This window comes from Protopterus annectens, chromosome 6.part0 (genome assembly GCF_019279795.1).
Source record: "Protopterus annectens isolate FY-2018-M chromosome 6.part0, PAN1.0, whole genome shotgun sequence".
NCBI lineage: Eukaryota > Metazoa > Chordata > Ceratodontiformes > Protopteridae > Protopterus > Protopterus annectens.
The window spans coordinates 735,731,181-735,756,634 of NC_056737.1; the positions used below are offsets into that span (position 1 = coordinate 735,731,181).

At 38.8% G+C, this 25,454-nt stretch overlaps 1 protein-coding gene across 1 annotated transcript in view; it reads left to right on the forward strand.

Moving 5' to 3' along the window:
* Positions 1–25,454, forward strand: part of KTN1 (kinectin 1) — a gene marked incomplete in the record, with an annotated part of 2,305,074 nt that overhangs the window by 2,158,398 nt on the left and 121,222 nt on the right. Inside the window, 2 exon segments of the mRNA XM_044074427.1 lie at positions 2,565–2,648; positions 19,623–19,718. Coding sequence (XP_043930362.1) covers positions 2,565–2,648; positions 19,623–19,718 — 180 coding nt within the window.

Consider the following 25,454-nt stretch of genomic DNA (forward strand, 5'->3'; position numbering starts at 1 on the left):
GGCACTGATCTTAGAAGACTACTCCTGTTGGGGTACAGTAAGAACTAAGTTTAAATATACCACCATAGAAAAAGTACAGTTAGATTCAAGAAATAGATAACATTGAACAAGACCAGAACACCTCATTTCCTCATGGTGAACAAGAAGGGTGTGGTTTCAAGCCCTCTCGTTCCTGACAGTGCAGCACAGACGTTCATTTACTAGGCATGGAACTTATTGGTTGGAGTGACAGCTGACTGCTGACTTTGAGCCTTTGTCTCCTGGACAGTGTCTTGGAAGAAATTCAATCTTTTCACTTGTTAGTTGTACTTTGCTGATCAAAGATGTTCTGTATTAGTGAGAGAAAGCATTTTGTGCCACCTCTGTTGGTCAGTTTGTGGGTATTCTTGAACACTCTTGGGCATCTCTGTGATTTAGGTGTCTTATTTCACATTTAGGGTTATTGTTTTCTGAGCCCTTTATTACATGTTGGAAGGCCAAGCACGTTGGTCTTAAAATGTTTCTGCATTTCCACCCTCCTCTGAAAATCATTTTTTCTCTTTTGAGACCTTACTTGTTCAGTGTTCCTGTTGATAGTCATCACCTGTTTTGGCGGATCTATTGGAGCTTTAAGCTCTTATCTCGAGAATTATAGCTGGTCTGAATGCTTCTGTACTTCTAAAATTGTAACTGCAGTATTACTCATCAGAGTTTTCATCTTAAAGTAAGGTTTCATATAAGTGATCAAATGTTTTCTGTTCTTGTTTATTGTACTATTATTTTTTATATTTTTTTTCTTTTGCTGTTTTTGCATAGATTACATGAAATACCTCATGTTTATTAGTATGTCCATTAAGTTGTTAAGCTGTACATTCAGTGTTACTTAAATGTGCCTTTGGTTTAATTCATGGCTTAGGGCTAATTCAGATTTATTGAAATTATGTACGTAAAATAGAGGAGTGTTACTGCTGCAGAGGGAGCACCCTTGCAGATCGCTGATATGTATGTATCTTATTTTCTGTATCATGGCAATTTAATAATTTCTGGCTGTCTTGGGTCTAACTTGTCCTGAAACACAAGCTTGGGAATAATGCAGTGTTTTGGTATCCTGCTAATGTGACAGTTTAACATGGGAAGTTAAGCTGCTAACAAGCTTCATCATGTAGCTCTGGGTTTGAGTCTGTCACTATCTGTTTGGCCTGAGTGAGTGAACAAAATCATTTAACCAAACAGTATTTGTGGCTTACCCCTGAAAAGACCCATGAATAAGTTCCCATTTCTGGATTTTGCAGCGAATGTGGTGGGGGAAAATATATTGCCTGAACATGTAGTCAGTGACCAGTTGATTGGTTTCTGACTGCCCAAGCACAAGTCATATTAAAATTTTATACAATAGACTCACTCCTATCCAGCCTCCCTTTAGCAGGACTACTCTTTAACCGGCCATCAAATTTCTGCCGTATCCATAGCAACAGACAATACAGAACAACAACAATTCCACCTTCTCCGGGCTAAATAATGACAGCTATTTGAGTTTTAGACTTCATATTCTTTAGAAAAATGCATACTAACACAAATCCTGTTAGTCTAGCTGATTTATAACTTGTAACTGCTATCTGTATGCTTTTTCTGCTTAACCAGCCATTTGTTTATCCAGCCTAAGGTCCAGTCCCAGCAAGACTGGGTAAGAGGGAGTTTACTGTATGCTGAATGCTTGACATCTAGGCAATGCTTATTTTTTGTGAGATTGATGTGCAGTGTTAAGTAAGCTTATATTTTTCCACTGTTGTGCAATGACAGACTTTTTATATGTAAACTAGGAGGTATTGGGGCTGATGAGTTTAGTGGTATTATGTTTTTGATCAGTCATTTTCTTATGTGATCATGCATTAGTCATTCATAATGGAGACCACAGAGTAAAACATCTTTTCTTAGAATGTATCTTAAAGTGTTTAATATCCAAATACATATCGGTCAGCAACTTTATCAGCATTCTGAGTTTTTAGCAACTACCTTGTTAACTGTGTAAGCTCTTAATTTAGTTGAACTTTTGAAATAAGTCTTCATCTAGAATTCCCTCCTCCTTTTGCTTCTTGCTTCTTTGTAGAATGTGCACCTCTGTTACTGAATGTTTTCCTCGGGCTCTTGTCAGTCCTTTCTGTTAACCAACCAGTACAGTGAACAGTAATCAGTGAGTAAGATTAATAATCATTAAGCATTTCAGTGCAGAAAGAATTTTCCTTTCAATGCTTTTTCTCTCACTCATGGGACATGATAGTATTTACATCCAATTGCACTTTCTTTTGTTTTACTCCATAAGTTTTGACATACATGGCTGTAATATTGTTGACCCTTTCTTAATACTGTGTTGAATATGGTTCCTTTGTCTTTTCCAAACAGTACTGCTTCAGGTGTTGCACTGTAATTTTCAGCTTCTGCTTTGCATGAAACTTCGCAAAGTACTACCTGATTGTCACATATGTGGCACATTTGTTGTTTTATTTTGTAGTGTATGAACAATCGTGTTGTCCATTAATGTATGTTTCATAACATAACATTTTATTTGCTTTCTTACTCTTTAATAGCTGAAAACGCAGCTAAATGAAACACTAGTGAAACTAGACCGAGAGCAGAAGGAGAGAGAAACTATGGTTGGTGATTTGAATAAGGTATGTTGTTGCTTATGGTTGAAAATTGCTAGCATTTTGTTTTCCTGTTCAGATTTTAATTTTGTGTTTACTTAACAAATAAAGCAACTTTTCATCCATAAAGATCCACAGTACCAGAACGAAAAATGATATAGACTATAGGAGATGGGCAAGTGTAACAAAATTACCAAATGTGTAACAGTAACCTTTTGAGGAAAGGGCACTCTTGATGTGTTTTTTTTTTTTTTTAATTTTTTTCCTTTGGTTTTAAAACAATAGATAATTATAGAACGAACAAATAACTTTTTACGTAGGTCCACAGCATCAATACATCAAAGTTATACATATCAACAGCAATTCATATTTTTCAAGTAAGTCTTTAAGTTTAAGCCAGGATTTATATGAATGTGTAATATTAGAAGTTCTCATCTTTTTAGTATGCAGTTCAGTACTGCAAACAGTTTTTGCCATACTAATAAATTCAACACAAGAGGGGGTGACTTTACTTTTCCGATTTTTAGTAATTACTTTTCTGGCTATAGCAAGAATAGAGTAAAGAAGAGGCACTTGAGTTTTTGGAATTAACTGAGGAATCGGAGCATTAAATAAAACTAAATGTTTAGAAACATTACATGTATCTGACCATGTAGCGTAAATGAAGTTATTAATTTATTTTCAAAAAGGGGAGATGACTTCACATTTATATACCGTATGCATGGAGTCAGCTATTATTTCAGAATCAAATCTCCAGCATTTAGTTATATTTGATTTATATATAATTGTAATTTTGTTAGGAGGTACAAACGCTCTGTGTAAGAATTTCCAAGTGAACATTTTACAGTATAATGAAGATGTGGTTTTATCTGTAGACTATAATATTATTTTCTTGTATTCTTCAGGAAAGTCTTCATTATTAATTTTTGAGGAATAGTTCCAGTAGGAATTGTCTAAATATGTGAAATCTAACTTAATTGTATATGTTTGTGACAAATATGATTTATTTTTCTTTGCGTTGTTATTGACATTTATTAAGGATTCCAATAATTTGGGGGACGATTTCTTATCTAGATAAATATCTTCTTTATCGGTGTTCAGAAAGTCTCTAAATATTTGTAAAATTAACCAGTTCTCAGAATATTGATTGTATTTGGACATTAAATTTTCAATAGTGTGGATATATATATATATATATATATATATATATATATATATATATATATATATATACACACCTTTTAAAAATTAGTGCCAGTAAGTTACTTTGGTGGTGATCTTCATGTTTCACTGTTGCAGTCATCACATTTGGGTTATCTGCTTGCAGTAGCCCTCAGTCGGCCTGATTAACAAAGTCTTGGGTCCTGCGTCGGTTGCTGTCTCTTCTTCCATGACGTCAGGTCATCAGGGGTATAAAACATGTAGCCAAAGCCATTACATCAGTTTTTCTTGCCCCAGATGTCAGGTGCACCCCTAATGGGAAGCAATTAAATCTATAAATATTGCAAGGTGTTATACCTCCAACAAAAAAGCAAATACACCAAAAAGCTTTTGAGCATAGTAAAGGTGAGTAGAGGTATAGCCAAAAAAGTAAAGGGGCTGGAGGGTGGGTAACCAGGACTGGAACAGTGAATACACTCGAACATCTACATTTATGGTAAGTGTACACAACTGTACTTTTCAATACGAACATTTTCTTGAAGTTATGAGTTTCTAAGCATTTGTATATGCATTTGGAAACATAGAAAGTATTGAGTCTTTAATACAATGGTTATAATATGTGAACCTTTGGAAAGAGGAAATTATTTAAATAGGGAATTTGAGTAGAGGGTGTAATTTCATTTACACAAAAATCTTTTAATCAGGTAAAACTGTTATGGACTATTTGTTTGACTGGTTGTGATATATTTATTATTTACTAATAATTCATGATGTATTTATTTCCATTTTGAATCATAAGATGAATTTATCCACAACGCTATAACTTTTACAATTGTTGAAGTAGCATACAGTTGAATATCAGGGAATCCTATTCCACCATTATCCCAACCTTTTCTGTGCTAGTCAAAGGAAACTCTTGGTTTATCAAGATGCCAAAAAAATTTAGAATGTTTATCTTCATTTTTTTTGTGGAAATTTTACTAAAGATTGTAAGACAAACAATATTTATTTTAGGGAAAATTGCCGTCTTAAGCATTAATTGTTCCATGGTAAAGACAAATTTGTTCCAATTTGCGATTAAACTTAATATTTTATCAACAACCTGTTGAAAGTTTGTTTGCATCATTTCTTTACTATTAGACACAATGGTTATACCAAGGTATTTCATTTGATTGCTATTCCAGTTGGTTAGAATATTTTTGTATGATTTTTTTTATTAATAATGTACTTGTTTTATGATTAAATCTTAAGTTCTAGATTTCTTCAAACTGACATATATGTTCTAATGAATTTTCTATATTTCCTATTGTTAGTAAAATATCATCAAAGAGTTGTATTTTAGTTTGCAATCTTTTTATTTTGATACCATTAATGTTCTTATTGGATCTAATACTATTAGCAAAAGGTTCTATAACTAAAGAAATAAGTATAGGCAATAATGGACAGCATTGTTTTGTGCCTTTTTGTAGTTTAAAGGAATTTGAAAGAAAATAACCTATTTTATCCTAAGCATATATAAACTATCCTTTTTGGTATACTGCAAGCATTCAGAACTATTTAACTCAAAGTGGTTTAGAATGCAATTCATTGTCTCTTGCTTATTATCCAGTTTGTGTTACTTGACATCTTGGCATATGTTTCAAAAGATTATTTACTTTCAGAAAAGAAGTAATGACCCGGACAGTTCTTATAATTTTCAGAACTCCCGCAACATCACAAAAGTGCTCATGACTCTAATTAAGCTGCTTCAGGCTAGTCCTCGTGACAAGGGCTTGCAAATGAACAGTTTATCAGCTGCAGTTCGCATAAGTGAATCCAAGCCACCTCTATACCATCTATCAGTCTCAAACCCTTCCAAACCACTAAAAAGCAACAAAAAACATTTCAAAGTATATTGACCACTAAAAAGCTATTGCATTTAAAGAAATAGCATTTAATTTTTCAGTAAGTACTGTTTGAGATGTTTAATGTAAAGCAGACTGTTATTTTTTAAAAGAGACACAGCATATAAACTTGCATTAAAAGAATGACAGTTGTGCGATCTAGGCTTAACTTGTAAAAGTGTGAGTGTTACTCTAATTATTTGATAACATTATATTAATAAATTTTATATATGTAAGAAACTATGTTTTTTATACTTTGTTTATACCATAGCATAACTTTCCTGGGTGTTATCACATGTCAAGTATACTGTCAGTAAGCAAGCATTCAGAACTATGTAATAGCTGACAGTGGTTTAGAATGTAGTTTAAGCTCTTTTGGATGTTATCTAACTTGTGTTCTTTGACATCTTAGCATATGATTCAAAATTATTTGATTATGTAACCTGGACAGTTCTTAGAATTTTTGGAACTCTCACATGCATGCAAAATTGTTCATGATTCCAATCTGCCTCAAGCTGATTTCCATGACAAGGGCTTAAAAAGTTAGAATTCACATAAAAATCCTCACAGTGAATCCAAGCCAGCTTCCACCATACATCAATCCCTCAAACGCCTCCAAACCACAAAAAAACCCAAGAAAAAACATCTCAAAGTATCCCAACCACTAAAAGGCCATTGTACTTAAAGAAATAACATTTAATTATTCAGCAAGCACTATTTATTTTTGCATTTGTTAACCGGGTTGGTCCAGCTGGGTAAGAATTACCCTTTTTCAGTGGAGACCCGAGGGGAAAGGCCCCAAACAGACATACAAATACATACGAATAGAGACAAATTAACAATATTACAGAGGAAAACAATATTATGGGTACAATGGATAAGAAAATCAAACAATGAAAGTTTGAGAAAATGAGTAAGGTAGGCCAGAGGCATGCATGCAAAAGATTTATGAAAAGGTGTTCTGAGCAAGATCTCTGAATTAAGTTAAAGTAGGCAAAGAAATGATGATTTAGGTGTGGAGTTAGTAGTGTGGGAGTTTTAGGTGGGAGCATGCGAAGGACATTCCCATTTGGAGGAGAGATGGGAGAGAAGCATGGATTTGAAATTGTTGTGGTTAGGTATATTACGTAGTGGTGTGGGGAGATTGTTCCATAGTTTGGCTATAGTGTGGGATAGTAGTAGTTTACCAGTTGGGTGGATGGGTTTGTGTACATGCAGGAGGTTTTGGCCTGTGGATCTCAGGGTACGGGTAGGTGTGTAGGGTGTTAGAGATTTAGCAAGAGAGGGGCATTCTGCTGGTTTAAAGATGAGTTTGTGGGCTGTTGTAAGTTGTAGGTACTTTAGGTGGTTGTGGAGTTCTAGCCAATTTAGGGTGTGTAGGGAGTGACAGTGATGGGAAGAGTTCTTAGAATTGGTTGCAAATTTGCAGATTTTGTTGTAACAGGCCTCAAGTTTAGCACGGAGTCCAAGTTGTAGGTTGGAGAATAGGGGAGCACCGTACAAGAGAGAGGGGAGAAGGAAGGTAGATGCAAGGGTATGACGGGAAGATGGAGTAAGGTAGTAGTTGTGTCTGTAGAGGAGGCCGATTTTCTGGTGGGTTTTTTGATTGCTGAGAGGATGTGGGAGTCGAATTTTAGGTTTTCATCGATGGTAATGCCAAGTAGTTTGGTACTAGGAACGATTTCAAGAGGGGTGTTATTGTGGCTTTTGATGGAAAATTGGACTTTGTGGAACTGAGAAGTTTTAGTGGGAGTAAATATCATTAGCTTTGTTTTGTTGGCATTTAGGGCCAAGTGATGCGATTGCATCCATGATTCAATTTTGGAGAAGGCTGTTTGGGTATTAAGTAGAAGTTTGGAGGGACAGGAGGCTGAGCAGATAAATAAAAATGAGCAAAAACATAAAATCAGTTCATGAAGTACATGTGCAAAGTCAGCCAAATAAATACTTTGTTAAATTCAAACAGCATGGCAAAACTAAGCAAGCAGTAATGTCCTCCAGGGTGTGTGCGTTAATGTGTAATTAAAGCCTAGCCAGGGGTGTTATGAGACTCGACACTGTAGGTGGAGGGCCTCTATACCCCTGGAATGGTGTTAATTACACATTAACACATACCCTGGAAGGCATTATTGTGCTTAGAGAATGAGCTCTCTGTAAAATTCTATTTTACTTGTGTATATATATTTTTTATTAACATATATTTTTTAGTTTATTTGTGATATAAAATAGTTCCTCCGCCTAATGTTTCAAACTTGCTGTAGTATATGTTAATGGTGTTAGAGGAAATATTTTGCATCCAAAATATAACATTTGAAAAATAACCGGGTTATTTACTCTATTTTTTGGTCCCTTACTCCTAAATCGTTTGGTTGGCAGTCAGTGGAGATTGAAATTACTAAATAACATACATTTGAGGTTCAGACTTTTTTTCCTTAAGAAAATACATGCTAACTTAAATCCTTTACTTTAGCAGCTTTGTAATTTTATAAGAGCAATAATTAATTTTTATTTAAGAGCCTTTGTTCCCCTTTATTTTAGGCTTTATCCAGATTTCTTCAGCTGAAAGCAGTTTGCAAACCTCTTTACTGCTGCTGGCTGCCAGTAGTCATCTCAGGCACTTACACGCACACTTCTCTGCTTCAGGAAAAAAAATGCATGCTAACGAAAACCCTGTTATTCTAGCAACTTTCTAAGTTTATAAGAGCAATATTTAAAATTCATCCCTATTTTCAGCCCCTCGTTTCCTCATTTATTTGTAGTAAAGAAAGGCACACAAGTGAAGAGACAGCACAAATGTATTAAAAAAAGGCTTTATTCCACACAATAATTAACGCCAGTAAAATGGAAGTCGTTTTCGTCCAAACCAAGTAAGACTTCATCAGATAACACACATCAAACTCACAAGTTCATTTTAAAAATAAATTCAAAAAAGTTTCATCCAATCATGTCAACCCAATTAATTAAGTTAATCAGAACCACATACTGAGTAGGTAAAACTCCATAGTTCCTTCAAAGTGTTTGAGATGTCAAAAATTTTCACAAATACATTCATTAGTGTTGCTCATATTTTAAACATACCTTAAAACCCCTTGAACAATTATAATAATAATTTTTTTAATTAAAAATTAAAAAAAATATATAATAGTTTAACACAGTATGTATATACTACCATCTAGTGGCCAAAAAGTAAACCACACCCAAATGGCCGAGAATTGAACCCAGGTCTCCTGCGTGAGAAGCAAGAATTCTAAAGTACATAAAGTATAAATTTATAATGGACTAACTCAATGTCGATATAAGACATAAAAAAGCATAAAATGCTGTAACCATATAGCAACAATACCTAACTGTTGTAGTAAATCTATGTAAAAGCACAATAAATATTTTTTTACAGTGCAATACAAGTTTAGCATAATTTGATGTTGGTGCACATTTTAACCAATAGGTTATAAAATCACAGTTTAGCTGCTCTAAGTTTTAAAAGAGGAGCAATGCTGATATATTCATTGAGCCCAGGTGGTCTCCCAGAATCGAGGGTAACCTGCCAAAAAAGTTCCCGGTACTCAAGGCAAGCCTCACAAGGGCCACCCCTAATGTCCATAGGAACTTGCTCAACCACAAAGAATACAAAATTAGCATCAGCACAAATCAAGGTGTGCTTATACAAGGTATTTTTTCTCGTACTGATGTCATAGTATGTCAGTTTCATGTTAAAGTATCAGCAGTATATTATGGGACTACTTAAACAGAAAATGATGTTGATTCCTGACTGTGCTCAACACAAAGAATTACAGGATTTAATGCATTCTGCAGAACAATTTGGTAAACATACTTTGCAATGTAGTTTTGATGATTTAGAAGTATCTTGCAGGGCTGTTGTCACTGGGTCTATACTTAGATGGCATGCTTGGCTTAAGGAACAAAACTTGCCAGATCATGTTAAAGCTAAATTACTGGATGTCCCCTTAAATCAAGACCGCCTTTTTGGCAGCAAAGCAGAAGTTGTCCTCAAAAAGATGGAGGAAAAAACTAAATCTATGCAAACTGTTAGATTTCCTACAAGTACAGCCTCCCACGTTTAGTAGGCATTGGCCTTCAAAGAATTGGTCCTTTCCAGTCTCTTCCAGGCCTTCTCAGTCCAAACCCAGGAACAGCAGACCACCTAGGTTACAGTCTCAGGCTGCACACAGGCCTAAGCAGTGGGGGGCTCCCACTTCCAAAGCAGGGAGTAGTAAGCCACCCCCCCCCACGGAAAAATGGCACAGTGGCTTAACCTTAACCCTTCCAAGCCCTGCTCAACTGCCTGCTCCTTTAGGAGGAAAGCTCGCCCTGCATGCAAAAAACTGGAAACTCATTATCCATGACAAATGGGTTTTGAACATAGTTTCCCAAGCATACAGATTCCACTTCCACACACTGCCAACCCCAAACGGTTGGCCAAACCTACCCCCAAATCAGTGGGTGGAGGCCCAACAACAAGTTCTCTCTCTTCTAAGTATCAGGGCTATTCAACCTGCCCCAGCAGAGCAAAGGGGATAAGGTTTTTATTCCAGACTTTTCCTGGTACCCAGAAAAGACCGCTCCTGGCATCCTATCCTGGACCTCTGTATTCTAAATACCTTTCTGGCAATACCAAAATTCAAAATGCTAACACTTCAAGAGCTTCTTCCTATGCTAGGCAAAGATGCCTGGCTGGCAACCTTAGAGTTAAAGGAAGCTTACCTGCACATTCCAATAAGGGAATTTGGCAGGAAATACCTATGCTTCATGGCAGACTCCATGCACTATCAGTTCTCTGCACTTCCCTTTGGCTTATCTACTGCGCCCAGGGTATTCACAAAGTGTCTAGCTCCAGCCGTTGCATTTTGCAGGCAGAAAAATATTCAAATATACCCTTACTTGGACAATTGGCTGATTCAGGCAGAATGCCAGGACTTGCTATTACATCATCTGGCACTTGTAAAGAAACTTCTAACCTCACTGGGGTACACCATAAACGAAAAGAAATCTCACCTAATACCCTGCCAACAGGTTGTATTCCTGGGTGCAAGCTTGAACACAACTTCCCAGATGGCTTTCCTCACTCTGGAGAAACAAGTTTATTTGACAACCTACTTCAAACTATTGGCCACAAAACCCCAGCTATCTGCAAGGAAAATTCTGCAAGCCCTGGGGTTCATGGCCTCTTGCATTCTACTAATTCCATATGCAAGACTGCATATGAGGAAACTACAATGGTATCTAAAAAGCCTATGGTGCAACATTCTCAGGACTTGGAATCAATGATTCCCATCATTCCTTGTATAAAAACAGAGTTCCTTTGGTGGGCAGATGCCTGCTACCACAACAAGGGGCTCCCTTTCACTCTACCCCCTGCCACCCAAACCTTAACAGATGCATCAGACTATGCATGGGGGGCTCGCTTGGCAGGGCAGTGCATTCAGGGCAAATGGAACCCGAGACAGATGCACCTGCATATCAATCAAAAAGAAATGTTAGCTGTACAGAATTCCCCGACAGCCTTCAAAGACCGCATTCTTCCAGGACAACTATTGGTCAAGACAGACAACACCACAACAGTTATATGGTACATAAACAAGCAGGGGGGAACCCACTCGTACCCTCTCTGCAGACTAGCCACGGCTCTGTGGAACACAGCCTTGAGCTACCAAGAGCACCTACAAGCTCAATTTCTGTAAGGCAAGCTAAATTCACTGACTGACGTCTTAAGCAGAAATCTCATAGACCCACACGAATGGAAACTGGAACAAAAAATATTCAACCTCTTGAGGAACAAATGGGGGAGTCCAGAGGTAGACCTGTTTGCCTCACCTCAGAACTACCAATTGGACAAATTCTGCACAAGGACTCCCCACAGTCAAGCTTGGAAAGTGGATGCCCTGTCTTTACCTGGGAAAGCCTCTTGGTATATGCCTTTGCCCCTCTGCCTCTCCTCTCGAAGGTTCTGCTAAAGATCAAACAAGCCAAGCCAAGGACAGTACTGATTGCACCAGACTGGCCACACCAGCACTGGTACCCCCTCTTCCGTAGTATGACACTGCTGGAACCATGGCACCTGCCTCAGACCCCTTCCCTGGTGTCCCAGCAGGCAGGCCAGATTCTGCACCCTCAGCTTCAAACCTTGAACCTTGCAGCCTGGCTATTTCCTTGAGCTCTCCAATAGCATCCCTCAGTAAGCAGGTGCTAGATGTCATTCTGGAGGCAAGGAGGACTAGTACTAGAAAATCCTATGCTGAAAAGTGGAAAAGATACTGTACCTGGAGCCAGACTCGGGATGGGCACAATGGTGCCCAGCTTACTTCATTCTTCAGTACTTAACAGAAATGCTCCATAAGGGCCTATCCTTCTCGTCAATTAAAATTCATGCCTCTGCAATTTCAGCACATTATAATACTGAGCCACCCCTTTTCTCTCACCCTCTGCTAAAACAGTTCCTTAGAGAGGCCAAAAATGTAAGACCTCCCAGGAGAGCCCCCACTCCAGCCTGGGACCTTAACTTTGTATTGGAAAAGCTCACTCTCCTCCCCCTTTGAGCCAGCTGCAACAGCTGAGTTGAAATTCCTTTCTTGGAAAACTGCCTTCCTTCTAGCCATCACTTCAGCAAGAAGAGTGTCTGAATTACAGGCCCGCATGGCAGTGGAACCCTTCATTATATTCCATGCAGACAGGGTTTCCCTCAGGACCAATCCTTCCTTTATGCCCAAGGTGGTGTCTAGTGTGGCCCTAAATCAGTCCATTCATTTGCCTACTTTTTTCCCTAATCCACAAAACAAAGGAGAATGAATACTGCACTCTCTGGACGTGCACAGACAACTTAGATTTTATTTGGACCAGGACTAAGCCTCTCAGAAAATCTGAACAGCTGCTAGTTGGCTTTGTTGCAGGGGCAGAGGGGAAGGCCATTTCAAAGCAAACCATTTCCAAATGGATAGCCCATTGCATTCTTTTCTGCTACAAGCACCATGGAAAACCTACCCCACAGGGGATAAGATCACATTCCACCAGGGCTGCATCTACCTCTGCAGCCTTTCTCAGAGGAGTCCCTACCAGGGACATCCTAGAAGCTGCTACCTGGAGCTCTGCACATACCTTAACCAAGCATTACCACATGCCTATTTTTTCTTGAATCCAGAGCAGGTTTTGCTACTGCAGTCTTGCAGGGCTTAATAGCTGGCCCTAATGCTCTCTAACTTCCTCCTCCCTTTCTTAGCTTTGGGAATCAACCCAAATGTGCTGACTACAACAGTGAAAAACGAAGAACATAGTACAGTTGTGTACACTTACCATAAATGTAGATGTTTGAGTGTATTCACTGTTGCAGTCCTTGTTACCCTCCCTCCAGCCCCCTGACTTCTCTTGGCTCTACCTTTCTTGTTTGGTATATTTAAGTTTTCTGGTGTATTTGCTTTTTGATGGAGGTGTACCATAACATATAATTGCTTCCCATTGTGGGGGCACCTGTCATCTGGGGCAAGAAAAACTGATGTAATGGCGTCGGCTGCATGTTTTATACCCCTGATGACCTGACGTCATGGAAGAAGAGACCGCATCCGATGCAGGAATCTAAAGACTCTGGTATTCCGGCTGGCTGAGGGCTACCTGCAGGCAGATAACCCAGATGTGATGACTGCAATAGTGAATACACTCGAACATCTACATTTATGGTAAGTGTACACAACTGTACTTTTTAACCTTAGTAGAGAGGAATGGGCTATTGTTGAGCATTTGAGGAGAGACAAAAACACACTGGTTATGAAACCTGATAAGGAGGGGGGTACGGTTATTATGGAATTAATCAATTATGAAGCTAAAATGTTGGACCTTTTGGGTGACACCTGTACTTACACTCGTATGTCAGGGAATGAAATCAATATTGCCCATCAGAAGATTGATTTACTACTACAGGATTTATTACTTGAAGGGCTTATTGATCTGGAGACACACAATTATCTTGTCAACACTAGGCCTAGGGTACCTAGCATTTTTGGTATCCCCAAAGTCCATAAGGACCATACCGACCCCCCCCCCCTTGAGACCCATCGTTTCAGTTGAAGGTTCCAAAACTGCCCCTCTGTTCAAATATGTAGACCTAACACTTAAAGCTGTGTGGGGAACTGAGAATGAGATCCTTAAAGATTCGTGGGAATTTCTGAGGTGTATTGACCACAATTTAAACAATGAGAGTATGTTGTTTGTCACTATTGACATTAAGGATCTCTTCTTGGTTATTCCCCACGAGATAGGTCTAGAATGGCTAGAAGAAGCCTTGGTAGAGAAGGGTGTTAGTTCTCACCACTTACATGTGATATTATGCTTGACGGAGACTGTGTTAATTTCCTTTTTTTTTTTTGCTGGTGAATTTTTCCAACAGGTTACAGGCGTGGCGATGGGAGCCCACTGTGCTCCCACCTACGCCAACATTGTCCTATCATGGTGGGAAAGAAAGTTTGTGTTGAGTTCTGAGTTTAGGAGATGTTGGTCCTTTTATAAGAGGTTTTTGGACGACATCTGTCTTTTTTGGACAGATACTGAGAACCAACTTGAGATTCATGGACATCCTTGGTAATACCACTAATTTCTTGGCATTTACCCACAAGGTTACCTATGATAGAATGGACTACCTTGATGTGAGTATTTATAAGCTTGACCAAGGATTTAAGTCCACTGTTTATCGTAAAGAGACCTCCTCCAATTTGTACTTACATTTTAATAGTGCACACCCTTTACAACAAAAAATAGGAATTGTTAAGGGGCAGTTTATTAGGTTAGCCATTTGACTTCTAACAACGATGACTTTGAATTCGAATGCGATACATTGGAAAGATTTTTTACGAAAGGGGATACCCTCAGCATTTGGTGAAAAAGCTCAGGGGAGGGGGGGTACTATCTAAGATAACAGATCTCTATTTTCCCTTGTTAGGGAGGGGCCTACTAGAGACACAACTATTAAACTAGTGGATGATGGTAAACTAATTAGTAGGATTTTTCCCATGGATTTTGGGGGTAATGCACCTTTTGTTAAGACACACTATCAACAGGGAATGGGAGAAATTCCTTAATTTCACTGATTTGACTACCTTGGGAAAAGGGCTCTTGAACTTTCTATTTAGGAAGGGCAGGAACCTATTAGAGTCACTGTTAGAGAGACTAAACATAAGAAATTTGGTACCTTCAAGTGTGGTGCTTGTGCACAGTGTGTGCATACTGTCGACTGTGACAGAGTACACATTCAAAGTAGGGGGAGAGATGTCATTAGTAGTGCTTTTTCCAACTAAAATACCAACGGAGTTGTTTATTTGGCTTCCTGTTCACTATACCAGGCATTTTACATAGGAAAAACGGAACGTAGATTGAGGAAGCGTATATATGAGCACTACTATGACATCAGGACATCTAATGAGAAAAATGCCTTGTATAAGCACACCTTGATTTGTGCTGGTGCTAATTTTGTATTCTTTGTGGTTGAGCAAGTTCCTATGGACATTAGGGGGTGGCCCTTGTGAGGCTCGCCTTGAGTACCGGGAACTTTCTTGGCAGATTACTCTTGATTCTGGGAGACCACCTGGGCTCAACGAATATATCAGCATTGCCCTCTTTTAAAACTTAGAGCAGCTAAACTGTGATTTTATAACCTATTGGTTAAAATGTGCACCAACATGAAATGATGCTAAATTTGTATTGCACTGTAAAAAAATATTTATTGTGCTTTTATGTAGATTTACAACATTTAGGCATTGGTGCTATATGGTTACAACATTTTATGCTTTTTTATGTCGTAAATTGACATTGAGTTAGTCTGTCATAAATTTACACTTTATGTACTTTAGAATTCTTGCTTCTCACGCAGGAGACCTGGGTTCATTTCTTGGCCATTTGGATGTGGTTTACCTTTTGGCCACTAGATGGTAGTATTTACATACTGTGTTAAACTATTATATTTTTTTAAAAAAATGTTTCTATTTAAAACTTTTTTACTGAGTCACTTTTTACCCGAGTAACTTATTTGTATATTATTTTTATAATTGTTCAAGTGGTTTTAAGGTATGTTTAAAATATGAGCAACACTAGTGAATGTATTTGTGAAAATGTTCGATATCTCACAAGGAACACTTGGAAGGAACTATGGAGTTTTACCTAGCCAGTATGTGGTTCTGATTAACTTAATTAATTGGGTTCACATGATTGGATGAAACTTTTTGAATTTATTTTTAAAAGCAACTTGTGAGTTTGCTGTGTGTTATCTGATGAAGTCTGACTTGGTTTGGACGAAAACGACTCTTCCATTTTACTGGCGTTAATTATTGTGTGGAATAAAGCCGTTTTTGAATACATTGTGCTGTCTCCACTTGTGTGCCTTTCTTTACTTGATTTTGGCTTTTTTGCGGGCACGATCCTTGAAACTGTGGTCATATATTTGTAGCTCTGTCCAGATTTGTTGTGCTGAGAGCTGTAGTTGAGAGGTACACAAAGATGTTATGTGATGTTGCCAGGGATCACCAGATTGCTGTCACTCTTCTCTTTGTCTCTCTCTCTCTCTCACTCTCACACACACACACACACACACACATACACACACACGTTTTTTTTATTTTATACTTGCTAAACAGCAGAAGTGCTGCTTAGCGAGCATAAAATAATAGTTCAGCAGATCTCTCCTCTCTCTCTCTCTCATTCATACACACACCCCTTTTTTTTTTTAACTTTTATTTTACACTCCCTAAACAGCAAAAGCTTTGTTTAGTGAGTGTAAAATAACGGCAGCTGTTCCATTTTTCTCAATCCAAGCTGCACAGCAGCTTGATGTGCTGCCTTGAAGCGGCAGACTCATTTTTCAGTGGGCATTACTTGTACATTAATATCCTGCTGGAGTACACTCGTTCTCCAGTCAGGATACTGGTGGTGTACAGTAAGCCCATTGTCTAATAGCTAATAATACCGTAACTCCACTGAGAGTAAATCTATATAAATAAGTCTATTGCAAATCAAGTTTGAAGAAAAACGCCAGAAGTCTAAACCTCAAGATGCATGCACTCGAAACTCTCCTGGAGAACATCGATATCTGTGCAGTAACAGAAACCTGGTTCAAGGCTCCCGAGAGCACCCCAGCACTACCAGGTTATACCTCATACCATGCTTTTCAGCCCCAAAACTTGGACCGAACCAGAAAAGGAGGGGGAGTATCAATATTCGTCAAAGATACCCACACCTCCAGGTTGGTGGCACAGCACGAAGCATCAAGAGACTATCCATGTGCAACTAACAGTGGGTAAAACTGCCTTCCAGTTTATAGCCTGCTACAGACCACCCTCCCAAACCCAGGAACCCCACTCGGCCTTCCTGAGAACACTGGAAAATATGAAGGTCTCTCCAAACACCATTATATTGGGCGACTTCAACTACCCAAACATAGACTGGGAGCATTACTCTAGCTCCAACACCCTAGCTCAAAGGTTCCTAGAATTTATAAACTCAAATGCTATGGAACAACTTGTTACCACTCCCACAAGAGAGGAAAACATACTGGACCTGATCATCACCAACATGGGGACTCTATGCTCCAGACCAGAAGTGTATCCCTCACTGGTAAGATCAGACCATAAACTAATCTCACTGGATATTCACATCCCGACCCCACCCCCTGCCCAGAAAACCACAGTGAAAAACATCTCTAAAGCAAATTTCACACTCCTCAAAACTGAGGTGGAGTCCTTCAAAGCCCCCAGGCCTGAGGAAAATACGGCCCAGACCGCAGAATCCTTTATAAACGTATTCTATGAACACCTTCAGGAATGCATGGATCATGCAATCCCAAATAAAACCAAGACCCAATCTTCCAAAGGCAGACGTCCTGTCTGGTGGACCCCAGCCATAAACAAAACTATACAATAGAAGGAGGAAGCTACTACATGATAGAGCAAAATCCCAAAAAGGGAAGGCCTCTCTGATCAGTGTTAGCAAAAAACTACGGGCACTCATAAAATCGTCTAAGGCCAGCTTCGAGAGAAAAATTGCACAGGACACTAAGGATAATCACAAGGCTTTCTTTAGTTATGTTAGGAACCTGGGTGGGAATTCCCAGATATGCTCAGACTTAGTCCAAAATGACAAAAAATACACCGAACCCACAGACATTGCCAACATCCTAGCTGACAGGTTCAGCGCAACCCCCCGTTGCTACTAAAAGGGCAAATATCTATCCCAGCAGAGTGCTGCCCCTGACATCTCAGATGCTCAGGTAAGAGCCGCCCTCTCCAAAGAAAAAACACAGCATCAATGGGACCAGACGGTGTCCCGGGCTGCGTCCTACATGAACTCCAAGAAGAGCTAAACCCAAACATAAAACTATTGTTCAATCTCAGCCTTACCACAGGATATGTACCCATAGAGTGGCGTACAGCAACAGTGGTCCCTCTCCACAAAGGTGGTGCCTCAACGGATCCTGGAAACTATCGCCCCATAAGCCTGACTAGCTTGGTCTGCAAAGCTATGGAAAGGATCATCATGGACCTCATAAAAAAGATATTGGGGACCTACAGACACTGAATCCTACCCAGTTCGGCTTTGTTAAGGGCAGATCCTGCCTCTTAAACCTAGTCGATTTCTTTGAAACGGCTTAAATATAAACCCCTATGTCACTAGATGGGTTGCAAACTGGCTCAAGGACAGAACCCACATGGTTAGAATTGCTGGAGCCATGTCAGACTCCAAACCAGTTACAAGTGGCGTCCCACAAAGCTCAGTCCTGGGACCTCTCCTTGTTCGGTATATATTTCTTGGAGGTGCAGGCTAACACGGAAGGACTGTGGCTGACCAAGTTCGCAGATGACTGCAAACTGGGCGCTATAATCGACTCTCCAGCCAACACAAGCATCCTCCAAAAGGGCCTCATAGAAACAGACAATTGGTGCCAGAGCCATGGCCTCAAGCTAAACGCCAAAACGTGTATAGTCATCCCCTTTGGCAAAAACAAAGTGCCCACAAATTGCCACATAGGTGGTAATCCATTAAGTACAGAAGTAATTAGGGACCTGGGGACCCAAGTTGATAGCAATCTCTCATTTGACAACCACGTGGCCAAAGTGGTTAGAAAAACATTTTATATAACCCACCTAATCATGAAGGGATTCAGATCTAGATCAGGGGAGGTCATTGTGCCTCTTTACTCATCCCTCATCAGGCCCATAATTGAGTACAATGCCCTTTTTGGGATGTACCTTACCAGACACCTGCAGCAACTGGAAAGACCCCAAAAGTACCTCACCAAGAGGATCAAAGGGCTCAAACAGATGCCATATGCTGCCCAGTTAAAGAAACTCCAGCTCTACTCAGTGGCATACCGCCTGCTCAGAGGCAATCTGTGCCTGACGTATAAAGCCATGTCCAACCCGGAATTATTGGACATGCTGCACCTCAGAAAATCCAAATCCCATCGAGCTACGTGCTCAAGAGACTTGAACCTCAGCACTGAAATAAATAGGACATGCTGGAGGGACAGATTCATAACCCAGAGGCTCCCTTCACTCTGGAATAAAATCCCAGTCCAGGTTAGGCAGAGTCCCTCATTGACTCTCTTCAAGAGGAATCTTGATGAGTGGATGGGGGATCGTAGGTTTACCCCGGGTATCACTTCTGTGTCACTGTTAGACAGAGGCACAGTATACTAAACTCGAAAAAGGGCATAGCAAAATTAATTTAAAATGGGTGGCGAAAGCCAAACACACTCTGGCTAGGCTTATAAATGCCCTAGGGCAGATAGCCTAGTATGAACCTATGAACCTATAAGTAAAAGACATGTAGTAAATGTAAAACCCACAGAGTAAGGCAGTCTAGTAGAGAAGATCATCTTTCTGATGCACATTATAAATTCATCATGAAAATGACATATCCTGTCAGGTGATGTCTTCATATTTTAATCACATTTCTTTTCTTTCTACAGGCCCAGTATTTCCTGGATTTTCTTCAGAGGGAAATAGTAATTACTACTGCAGACAGCAATGTTATTGTAGACAGTGAGGTTATTTCAACAGAGGCTGTAAGTACACAATTAAATGAATGAATATTTCTTTTGTTGCTTGCCATTTGCTTTCAGATATGTTTTGTGTTAAGATACATCACATCTACTGTACTGTAACAATTAATGTTTATGATGATTGCAAAATATTTCTAATCATTGTCTTGTAGCAACACGCAAAAGTGATCCAGAGGCACCTTGAAGGAAAGACTAAGGAAGAGGCAAGGTCTTTCAGCCAAAAGAAAAAAAATGTCTGTCATTTGGGAGACTACTGAGATTACAAAAAGAAGGCCCACTACTGTTGGCAAGAGGTGTAGGTTGCCACATCTCAGGCCTGTCAGTGTCTTGTCATTGGCAGGTCTGATATATCCAGGCTTTGTCACTATTTTTGTCATGGGGGGGGGTTGGTCCTTTGGTACCTTCATCAGCAAGTTAATGAGCTCCCCTTTCCTTGATGGAACAGTTTGTTGGGCTTACAGTACTTTAGGAGTAGAGGACTCCATCACTTTTGAAGTCTGTTAATTGGACCCCCCCCCCCAAATTAACTTCAAGTGAAGGTAACTGGGTGCAGTGTTTGCCATTCTGAAGGGGCAAAAACAGATGGCACAAGACCCAGTCATAGGTCTGTCATTGATGAAAAAGTTGAAGTATATGATGCTTGGTATGAAAGATCTTAATTTTGTAGCAGGCACTCAGACATAATTGACATATTATTCCCCAAGATATAACTGGAGCATGTAAATTTAATTGAAAACTCTGAGACCCATCCAGTAGCTATATCAAACTGTGCACCAATAAAAACTAGGATAAAAAAGCAGGATAATTATATAAAATGAGACAGCTGGCACTTTCGTGCTTATTTGTTTAAAGAAGAAGCTTTCAAGGAATTGGTCGTGGGTATGATTTGAGAGCTGTTAATTAAGATGTAGAAATGACATCAGAATGCATAGCAAACGTAAGATGGTGAGAGATGGGAAAGAATTAAGAATTATTTAGAAGGGGTTCACAAAGGTTAAAGTATTACAGACATCTCATAACAAGAGCAGGAACAACTTTAGGAACAACAAAGGGAAAATAAGGGTTGCTATTAAACTATTTTGATAATTATAGAGCACAACAAAACTTCATGCACAGTGATGTTGGTAACAGAAAATTGAAAGAGTTTTGATAGACATAACTTGGGGAGACCATAACGAGAAAAACAACCAGAGATGATCTAGCAGTATTGTGAAAATTTGTATAAAGTGATGTTATGGTACAAAATAACTTCAGGCAACACAGTTCACCAGGGAAGACTAGTTATGTTTATTGCACAGAACATCCATACCTGGGAGAATAATCAGGATATTGTCTCCAAGAACACAAGAAACTTCATTTTTTGTATTATTTTTACATCTAGGCAGAATGTATTGTATCTTTCAAACTATAGCCACTGACCAATTAAAACTGAACACCTTTGCATTATTTTTTGTTAACCAGGAATCTGCTGAGCCCTTGTCTTGGCCTTTCAGTATTAGTCACAATTTCCAAGCTTCCGCATTGGAGCTTTCTACACTGGCACTGTTGTTGTTGGCAATGTTATTGTCAAGAAAAAGATAGCCAAAACAGGCTAAAACTATAAGAAACCATCTTCAAATAAAATGGATTCCCAAGTATGGCATTCATTGAACATTTTATCTTCTGTAAATCTTTCCCGTGACATTCCCTCATTTGATGCTGTGAAGCATCACTCAAACATATATTTTTTAATGACTGTACAATAGCAACAAGTTCTGAAATGGATGAATAATTTTTCACAGACATTTATCTCAAGCAGTTTTCTTCAGTCCCTGATGTACACAATGCTTATACAAATGCTTTGCAAATTGTCTTGCTAAAAACATGTCTGTCTTGTTGGAATAAAGACATTTTGAATATTTTTCTGCTACATATTCTCCTTAAGAAGACATTTTCATGTACTCTCAACATCCTTTGCTATTTTCTTCATCATAACTTTTCACAGTTGTGGTCATGGCATGTTTTTTGCTCTATTTTAATAGGAACTTTTTGTAATTTGCTTTTTCTGGATTCTGAGTTTCATAATCAACATTTTATACATTAATTAAATAATTCCCAAAAAGAATGATTATTATTCAATTGACGTACATTTTAAAATGCCTCCTACCCTACCAGAGAGAAAGCTGGTTAACCATGCCCAGTGGGAACTGTCAGCTTCTTTAGCATGAAACAGTTCTGCCACTTTTTGTATAATTTTCATGTGACTACGAATGACATTCAGATTATCTGGAATGAAAGAGCAGCACACCATTTTGATGAACATGCATGTGCCACCCTTAGAACCAAGGGTGAAGTCAAGGTCCATTCTTTTCTGAAACCACACTGTGTGTTGCAGTTGTCTCCACTGTAAACTGATTTATTGACTCAAAAAATAACATTACATAATATTTCTAATAAATTAGACAGTTTTCTGAATTCCCTACTCCTGAAATAACACCGTCACCATAGACCCAGGAAGAATCTATTTCTCTGACACGTTTGATGTCCTTTGCCTTTGATGTCCTTTGCCTCCCTCTTGCAGTTAAGCATTATTAATCTTCCCACTAGGTAATGTCTTCGTATGTTGTACAGCTGGGATGACACTGCCTATATAACAACCCAAACAGCCTGCTGGTAATGAGAGATGAGTATGGCCTATGCAAATATAGAACTGATATAATGCTGCCATACCCAAACCTCCATCCCCATCGTATATTTTTGGGTGAATTGGCAGGTACTACATCCAATGCAGTGTCCCATTTTTGATTTAACAAGTATGTCCCTTTACAGTCACTGATGCTTGAAGCAGAACTACTCAAAAGAAGGTAGAATTATGTTTAGCTTTCTGATTTGTGTGTTGGTTGCTGGTTTCAGAATTAATGGAATTCCCCCATCATGCAAAGTGGGTATATATGCACTTGCACAGCAGTTAACGTACATAGTTTTTGTGTAGGTATACAAGGCATCAGAGAAAATGTTAAACTTAGGATGCCATTCTGGTGTTTTTGGCTCAATTTTAACCAAATTTCTATCCATGATTTTTGTTAAACGCTTTTCTCTTGGGGAAAAAACATTCGGTACTTACAGTTCAAATGGCTCCAGGTGACAGGAGGAAATGTAGTAAAATGATAAAAACCACAACAGTTAGTCATGTAATAAGTCCATATAAATACCGAGCAACTTGAAGATGGAAAGAGTTCTGAAAAAATGCAAACCTGGATGATAAATTGAATTTCTGTAGTCCTTATAAAATAGATTCCCAAACAAACTCCATCCTGAAGTTTTTGCTGACTGCGGCTCCACAGGCAACACTTGACCACCTCTTACTTCGATTGTGATGCCAATGATGTTGAAGAAGAGTCCAGTAAGCCTTATTTCTGAACCTGATGGCATTGCTGAATCACAACACTTGGTTGCCAGAAGCAACCACAAAGGTGATGTTGAGAATCACTAGACTTCACTTTGGGATATAATGGTTTCCTTGATTTTTCTTGTGGTGCAGCTTGCAGTCAGTTCTTCATCCGTGAAAGGAATGATGTCAGTGGCATCTCGTTAATACTCATCACTAGGGAGGGCTTTCTTGATGTGAGACACACAAATCCAAGTGGGCAGTCCCTCGCATCTGATGGCAGTAGCAGTTGAGTAAAAATAGGAAGGGCTGTTTCCATCTTGTTTGAAGTGAATATTTTCTGGAGACTGGATGAAAACAGTATCTTTGGGTTGCAGTTCATGTTGAAAGGCTGGATTAGGATGTTTTTGAGGCTCAAATGCCTTCTTATGCAGGTGCTGCAAGGCAGAAAGAAGACATTTGCAATATAGAAAAACAGATTCTTCAACATTTTGTAACTACAAATTTCTAGGCATGGCTGTAACGGGTATTCTCACAGGTCTTCCCATGAGAATTTCATGAAGAGAAAATATTCTAGTGCCACTAACTGCACTACATAAAATGAACAGAACTGAAGGCAAAGCCTCTGATTAAGACCAGTTTCCTCACACCATTTTACAAATCTAACTTTTACTATTTGGTTCATCCTCTGCAATTATTGAAGCTTGGGCTCTGTGTGACCAATGATGTCCTGCATTTATGTTTAATATTTTTCTTACTTGTATCACTTGACTTGTAAAATATGTACCTCTGTCTGACTCTATGTAACAAAGGTCACCAAATCTGAATATCAATTCAAATAAGAATTTTTTGGTGACTAGCACAGGGATAAGCTTCAGCCCATCCAGAAAAAGACATCAGCAATCATTAAAATATATTTAAACATTTGTGTCTGTAGAAGTTCAGCAAAATCCCACTGTATATAACAGAAAGGTCTCCATGGCTTTTTCAGAGACTGTGCAGGAACAGGAACACTTTTTGACAACATTGTACTTTAAACCAATAAAACAGCTAATATTGAACTGATGAATGTCTTCTGAAATGTAAGGGGTATGCCAAGCCATCAAACTGTTTCATTAATGCATTTTTCCTAATTGAAAAGGCAAATAAGCCCAAATCAGTTGAACTAGAAAAGAACATGAGGCTACCAGCCTTCCATCTGGGTTAGCACCACAATTAATCTGGAAAGTGGCTGCAGCTTCACTGATCCACCTTACCCTTTCAGGGTAAGATCTTGAAAAGACAATTCCTATAAAGATATAGGTACATCAGTTTCATGTAATTTTTGCAAAAATGAAGCCTGGACACTAAGATAATATAGCATGTCTGGCCACCATATCTACATAACAGTTGCCTTCTGAAATGTATGAATCATTAGTCTTGTGCGTGGCACATTTAACCACTGCTTCCTCTTTTGGCAGTAAAAGTGCATTCTATAGTTCATGAATAAAAATAGAGTTTTTAGTAACAGACCTCGCTGATGTTAGGTACCATCTTTCTCTCTAAATTGTCTAAAAATCATGAACTACCCCATAGACATACGAGTCTGTAAAAAAATTGGTAGAGTTTTGCCTTTGCTAATTTACATGGTTTAGTAATGGCTACAAATTTGGCTACTTGAGCAGGGACATTTCCATTCAGTTGTCCTGTCATCAAAACTTTATTGTGTGTGCCCACAGAGAATACTGCTATTAATGTGCCTTCTTCCCTTTAAACACAGGATCCATCGATGTATAAAAGTAACTGCATTTGATAATGAGGATATCTTTCAAGTATGACCTAGGTGAAAGCATATGGCTAACTACAAAAACAGTCATGTGGTTCTCCTTTGTCTGCTGTAGGAATTAAAGAATCATGGTTAAGACATTGACATCTTATAATCCATAAAGAAGGGTTATTAAGGCAATCTGTATATAGGCCATCATGTAGCAGATAAAGTACTGCATTATAGTTTTCAGTAACAGTGTCTCTACAGAACACACAACTGCCACAAAAGTCTTGTGCCTGAAAGTTCGGGCAGCTGGCATTTCTAGTAAGCGTGATATTGTGGACACTGCCATAAGGCAGTGGGGAGGAGTGCTGCTTATAAGATCAAGGTTTTTTGCTGAAATGAGCAGCAGGTCTAAAACCCTCATTTGTACGTTGTGCCAGTAATCCTAATGCTACCTTATTTATTTTAGAACAGAGTAAGAAAAATCTGTTCAGATAATCAGGCAGTCCAAGAGCCGGATTGTTAGAAAAAGTTTTTAACTGAGAAAAACTTCCTGCCAGGACAGAGTTTCAGGAATATCTTTAACAATTCAAGCAATGATTTTACTATTTCTGTATAATTA